The 7,183-nt window shown below is 38.6% G+C and overlaps 1 protein-coding gene across 1 annotated transcript in view; it reads left to right on the top strand.

Moving 5' to 3' along the window:
• Positions 1-2,038: 2,038 nt before the first annotated feature.
• The window catches only part of LOC106874736 (serine/threonine-protein kinase RIO1), a 7,099-nt gene continuing 1,954 nt past the window's right edge, over positions 2,039-7,183 (top strand). Inside the window, exon 1 of the mRNA XM_014922572.2 lies at positions 2,039-4,858. Coding sequence (XP_014778058.2) covers positions 3,229-4,858 — 1,630 coding nt within the window. The 5' untranslated portion in view covers positions 2,039-3,228. The remainder of the gene's footprint in view (positions 4,859-7,183) is intronic.

Raw genomic sequence — 7,183 nt, 5'->3', positions numbered from 1 at the left:
CCCCAGGACTTATTCTTTGTAAGCCTAGTACTTATTCTATCGGTCTTTTTTGCCAAACCGCTAAGTTACGGGGACATAAACACACCAGCATCGGTTGTCAACCAATGCCAGCATGGAAAATGGACATTAAATGATGATGATGATGATTATGATTTACATCATCATCATCATCATCATCATTTAATGTCCAAATTCCATAGTCAGTGTTTTATTTTCTCCCCGTTTTGTTAAAACGATTCTTTGTTTTCTCCTTGTGTAAACGTCCCAAAACGTTTTCGATCCCTATTGATCAGCTTTGAAAAAAAAAATTCTACATTGTATTGTCCCCTCTGTGTTCGGCCCTGCGTGGCTTAATAAAAGAAATCTATCTGGTATTGGCTTGACGTTAATATGGAATAAGAGAAATCACTCAGAAAGCGAGTTAAGAATGAAAAACATGATTAAAGGGAGATAAATGTTACGTTACGAGTTGGAAAACACGTAACTTTAATTTAATGCCTACATTCAACCTTATCACTTCTGTCTGTGAGGGATCAGAATATCTTTTATCTTTTATACGTGTTTCTGTCATTGGACTGTGGCCATGCTGAAGCACCGCCTTAAAAGTTTTTAATAAAACAAATTGACCCCCTGCTACATATATATATATATATATATGTGTGTGTGTCATTATGCTTACACTCCCTTTTCTGAGACTGATAGAATGACTATCAAACTTAAAAAGTAGGTATGTGAGTATGTATTTATATATATATATATATATATAAATACATACTCACATACATACATAAAGATACATACATGATGATGATGGCTAGCCACTTGTGACCAAGGAAGACCATCAACTGACCATCGCCCAAGCAAAATGCTAGCAATGCCTGTGCATGAGATTGTTGCGTCCCCTGCTTTCATGCTTGTCACAACACCTTCCCACACGACCAGGCATCAGATAGTCACCTCGTCAGCGATTACACAACCTAAAATTTTAGGTGTAGCAATGCTTGCACAGCACCTCACAGACCCTCTCCATGCTACTGACATGATTCAGACGCAAGCCAGGGCAAGATATCCAGTGCCAATATGGGTCAGAAGCTTAGGAATGTAGGCTATAGTAAAAGACACTTGCCCAAGGTGCCACGAAGTGGGACTGAACCGGGAACCAAGCAAGCTATTTACCACACAGCCACTACTAATTATTATTATTTTTTTTTCAGCTCTCACGTTTATTAATCTTTCCAGTTTTGTATGATTTGTTATAAAAATATTGGCACTGTCATGGTATTAGCTGTCAGAATTGAAAGTAGAACTGATAAGGAACGTTACTGCTGGTTTGAGTTGATTCTTTGGCTACTGACTAGCCGGAACTATCTATCTGTCTTTCTGTCTATCTCACTATCTCTCTCTCTATATATATATATCTATCTATCTATCACTCGTTCACCTCTGTTTGTGTCCGTAGAATTTATCAAATTAGAAAACGCAAATTTAATATAAAAATATATTTTCTGAAATTGCAAATTATTTAAAATATAAAAATATAATTTTCAACAGAGAGAATTTATCAAAATAGAAAACAAATGAAGTTTGAAGTTTAAAAATAATAGGATCGACCATTCACGACTAGCTAGCGCGGACACGCGACTGCGCGTTCGGGACCACTCTGCTTTAGTAGTACCCTTATACTCTGTGTGTTTTCAAACGCATGGATATAGGTGTCAAATTTGTTCCAATAACTTTCGAGTGATAGATAGATAGATAGAGAGAGAGAGACAGACAGACAGACAGACAGACATATAGCTCGCTCCGGCCAGTCATGGTATTAGCTGTCAGTAGCCAAAGAATCAACTCAAACCAGCAGTAACGTTCCTTCAGATTTTTCTACTTTCACTTCTGACAGCTAATACCATGACAGTGCCAAAATATTATCAGATTCAATAAGACATTTCATCTTTTTACTTTCCATGTTTATTAATTTTTTCTTTTTCTTTTTTTTTTTATTGAGGGTTAAACAATATTTTTAGTTGAGGGGAAATAACCAAAAGTAACCGATATTTCTCATAAAACGTGGAGAGATAACCCAATTTTTTAATGGGGGTGAAATAACCAAAAAGTACCCATCCTTCTAGCTAGGATGGCCATTATAAATACCGAATTCTGTACACACACACACCAGTTATCAGCAAGCAGTGAGACACATAGCCAGAGATGGGCAAGCAGTGACCGTCGACACAATACATTAGCAGTTGCATACCACAATCAGAAAAACAACACAACCCGACCAAATGACGAACGCACACACAGACACATAAGATGCCTTATACTATCTCGTCACATAAGCATTCTCTTTCCTCCGCTTTTACTTCGCCGACTCGAAGAAGTTGGTAACTTCATGTAGCAGCATATTTGTCCGTTTTTCAAATCAAGCTTTCTGTATCCAACACGCAAATGCAACTGTTAACCAAATAAATTATGAAAATGGTATTCCTATTCTTTGTCATCTGTTTTTCTTTGATGTCGGTCCAACAAGCCTTAGTCATCAGTGTAATTCTTTCTACCGGTGGAGGCGCAACGGCCCAGTGGTTAGGGCAGCGGACTCGCGGTTTCGATTCCAAGACCGGGCGTTGTGAGTGTTTATTGAGCGAAAACACCTAAAGCTCCACGAGTCTCCGGCAGGGGATGGTGGCGAACCCTGCTGTACTCTTCCACCACAACTTTCTCTCACTCTTACTTCCTGTTTCTGTTGTGCCTGTAATTCAAAGGGTCAGCCTTGTCACACTGTGTCTCGTTGAATATCCCCGAGAACCACACTAAGGGTACACGTGTCTGTGGAGTGCTCAGCCACTTGCACGTTAATTTCACGAGCAGGGTGTTCTGTTGATCGGATCAACTGAAACCCTCGACGTCGTAAGCGACGGAGTGCCAACAACAACAATTCTTTCTACCACAGGTACATAATTTGCATTGACACCGGTTCCAGTTACTTCGTAACTATTCCCTCGTGGTTTGTGTCTATTAATAAAGTTTCACGTATGATAATTATGAATGAAAAAGAAAGTTATATTTTATGTATGAAACTTTTTCGCTCTAAACATTATCAAAATAGTTTCATAAGAAGCTATTTTGTTTTATAAATAAAATTACCCATAAGTCCATTTATATCTGACCAGAACTTGCCTGTTTTGTCAAGTTGCTGTAAACTTTTAATTTTTATTTCTGTTATCCGACAACATGGATGGACAGTTCGACGATGCCGTAGAAGATACATCAGAGCCTATTCCACAAGAAAAAATCGAAAAGGAAGTTTACAGCAGTTCTTCAAGTGAAGAAATTGAAGATTCTTCGGATGATTACGATGATGACCTGAGTTTTGAATGGACCAACATGTCTGGAAATTTCACGAAGAGATATAACACTGCCATGTCAGGCGGACCAACGAATTCACATCAATCAGCGTCACAAAGTAAAAATACGAAGGAGTCTTATCAGCCTCTTGATAAAGTTCTTAAAAATGTTCTCGATTTGAAGATGAAAACCACGAAATACGAAGGACCATCAAATTGTTTTTTTAGTAAATCGGAAAGGAAAGCCGAAGCGGAACGTCTTCGAGGAAAAGACAAGTCTGAGCGAGCCACTTCAGAACAGGCTCTTGATCCACGGACTCGAATGATAATTTTTAAATTACTAGGTCGTGGTGTCATATATAATATAAACGGTTGTATTAGCACTGGCAAGGAAGCCAATGTTTACCATGCCACAGGAAAAGATGATTTTGATATCGCTGTAAAAATTTACAAAACTTCGATTTTGGTCTTTAAAGATCGAGACAAATACGTCTCGGGTGAATTTAGATTTCGACATGGATACTGCAAGCGGAATCCCAGAAAGATGGTCAAAACGTGGGCTGAGAAAGAAATGCGAAATCTTCAAAGAATACATCAGTCTGGTATTTTGTGTCCGAAACCTATTCTTTTACGAAGTCATGTTTTCCTAATGGAGTTTATCGGGAAAGACGGCTGGCCAGCACCTTTGCTCCACGAAGCTGTCTTAACAGAATCAAAAGCTCGTGTGTTGTATCTCGATTGTATTTTAATGATGAGAACCTTGTATCATGAATGTCGGTTAGTTCACGCTGATCTAAGTGAATTCAACATGTTGTTTCACGAAGGGAAAATCTATTTGATCGATGTTTCTCAATCGGTTGAACACGACCACCCTAACGCATTGTTTTTCTTACGTAAAGACTGTACAAATGTGACGGACTTTTTCCGTAAACATTCTGTTTGTGGTTTAACTGTAAAGGAACTATTCGATTTTGTCACTGATTCTTCTATAACCGACACGAACGTGGACGATTATCTAGATAAGGCTATGGCCATTACTGCTGGGAGAACTTTGGAAGAAATTACGCAACAAGACAAAGTAGACGAGGAGGTGTTTAAGAAGATTTTTATCCCAAGAAATCTCGATGAAGTTGTTAATTTTGAACGTGATATTTTAAATGCTAAGAAAGGAGACACAGATCAGGTGTACTATCAGACAGTTGTTGGTCAAAAACCAGATTTAAGCGGACCACAAAAAGAACCATTATTACTTGAAAAACAAAATGATGAAACTTGTTCTGCAGAGGAGTCTGCAGAAAACTCTGACCAAACAGATGATAGCGGACAGGATAGTGATGATGAAAACGAAGACAGTGGTAAGAACGTTGAAGAAAATATTCACCATAGATCCAGGAACGAATCGCCCAATAGTCGCAAGAACCGTAAAAAATTAGTGAAAGAAGCGAAACAAAAGTCAAGAAGTCAAAAAGTCCCAAAGCATGTGAAAAAACGCAAAGAGAAATTAGCGAAGACAAAACGTTAAGTCAAAAATTATTGTAGTTTATTGTACACACCGTTTTTTCTTGAATGAAGCACTGATTTTACCAGTTGTTTAGTGTTGAGTTTAATGTTTGTATACTTCTGTATGTACCGTATTTGATGGCATAAAAGACACTCGGGCGTATAAGAGTTTCCCAATTTCAGCAGCGCATATTCAGGAGAGTAAAAAAATTGGCGAAGGTAAATAAAGAAAGCACACACCTGGTGTTTAGGGTTTTTGTTACGCCGAAAACAGGTGGTGTGCGTTTTTTTGTTTTTTTTTACCTCCGCTAAAAGTTTTATGCATTAAAGCTTATGGTAGTCTCAACATCGTATATAGGACCCATGGTAATTTTTTTTTTTAAACATTTTCTTGGGAAAAAAAAAGTCTTATTTGCCATCATATACAGTAATTTTAATGGCACCATCCTCAAAAGTAGCCAGTCTATCTTGAAAGGGTTAGTAGAGTATTAAAAGTTTCCAGTCAAAATGTTGAATTGTTAAAAGTTTATTGATTCTGCTCTTTTTTACCTTCCAGCCTCACTTATTAAAAGGCTTTTATTTAATTTTATAATTTAGTCAAAGGACAATGGGTAGTACCTGTGACCTTTGCTGGACTTCCAATACCGGAGAAGTAAGAAGAAGGGAGGCTGAAATAACAGCTTATTGATTGCTGTTAACTATTTACTTTGATCCACATACCTATCTCATCTGGAAGTCAATGACTGCAGGTGAGAATATTAGGAAATAGGGTAGCCTCTTGAGACAACACTACTCACTGAGTTGAGCTCCTGCCAACTGGTGGCAAGACACCTTTAAAGAATCAGTTCCATCTGTACCCTCAAACAAACAGTGGCAGAGGAAGCTAGAAATAATAACCAAATCTCCAGATAAAATGTTTAGTAGCATTTCATCTAAGTTCTAATCCCACTGAAGTTGACTTTGCCTTTCGTCATTTTAAAGTTTATAAAATAAATACCAGTTGAGTCCTGGGGTTGATGTAATCAACTATGGTCTTCCTCTAAAATTGCGGCCCTTATTCCAAAATTTGAAACAATATTGTCAAGGTGGCGAACTGGCAGAAACGTTAGCACGCCGGGCGAAATGCTTAGCGGTATTTCGTCTGCCGCTACGTTCTGAGTTCAAATTCCGCCGAGGTCGACTTTGCCTTTCATCCTTTCAGAGTCGATAAATTAAGTACCAGTCACGCACTGGGGTCAATATAATCGACTTAATCCCTTTGTCTGTCCTTGTTTGCCCCATCCTTGTTTGTCCTTGTTTGCACCGGGCGAAATGCTTATCGGTATTTCATGTCTTTACGTTCTGAGTTCAAATTCCGCCAAGGTCGGCTTTACCTTTCATCCTCTCAGAGTCAATAAATTAAGTACCAGTTGCATACTGAGGTCGATCTTATCGACTGGCCCCCTCCCTGAAAATTTCGGGCCTTGTGCCTAGAGTAGAAAAGAATATTGTCATTATGTTCTGAGTTCCATTCCTATCAAAGTCGACTTCGTTTTTATCCTCTCAGGGTCAATAAAACAAAATATCAGGGAAGTGCCAGAAGTAATTTTATAGTTTACACCCACCTCCGAGGCTTTTAGTCTGAGAAGTAATTTTTATAATTATTTAAGGGCAGAATTGTTCGTATCCCACAAAATGTCTTGTGGTATTTGTTCCATTCATTCTGAGTTCAATTCCTGTCAAGTTCAGTTAGCCTCTCATCCTTTTGGAATTGATAAAATAAAGTACCAACCAAATACTAGAGTTGATGCTATTGACTAACCCTCTCTCATAAAATGTTAGGCTTTTTACCTTGGATAGAAAGCAATTGTTCTTCAAGGGCACTAAATCAACTGAATCAGAAGAGTGCTCTCCCTTTACGTTGTGAATTCAAAAATTCAGGTGAATAACAATTTTGTTATATCTTAGGTAAGCCATGACGCCACTTGGCACTATCATGCTATTTAGCTGTCAGAAGTGAAAGTGCTCTCTGAAGCATCTGTCTGTCAGCCTGTCTGCCTGCATGCCTGTTGCTGGCCTGTCGATTCTTTGGCTACTGACAGCTAATACCATGACTGGCCGGAGCGAGCTATATGTCTGTCTGTCTCTCTCTCTATCTATCTATCTATTACTCGAAAGTTCGCGCGTCCGCGCTAGCTAGTCGTGAGTGGTCGATCCTATTATTTTTAATTTTCATTGTGTTCTACATGTCCAGGTCGTACGAGTAGCCTTCTCGCAACTTAGATGTGAAAATGAACGGCTTCAATTTCTATTGAAACAGAAAAAGGATCACATGTGGAGTCCCCACCACGAAACTTGATATG

This window comes from Octopus bimaculoides, chromosome 9, assembly GCF_001194135.2.
Source record: "Octopus bimaculoides isolate UCB-OBI-ISO-001 chromosome 9, ASM119413v2, whole genome shotgun sequence".
Classification (NCBI taxonomy): domain Eukaryota; kingdom Metazoa; phylum Mollusca; class Cephalopoda; order Octopoda; family Octopodidae; genus Octopus; species Octopus bimaculoides.
This window is presented reverse-complemented; position numbering and strand designations above follow the sequence as displayed.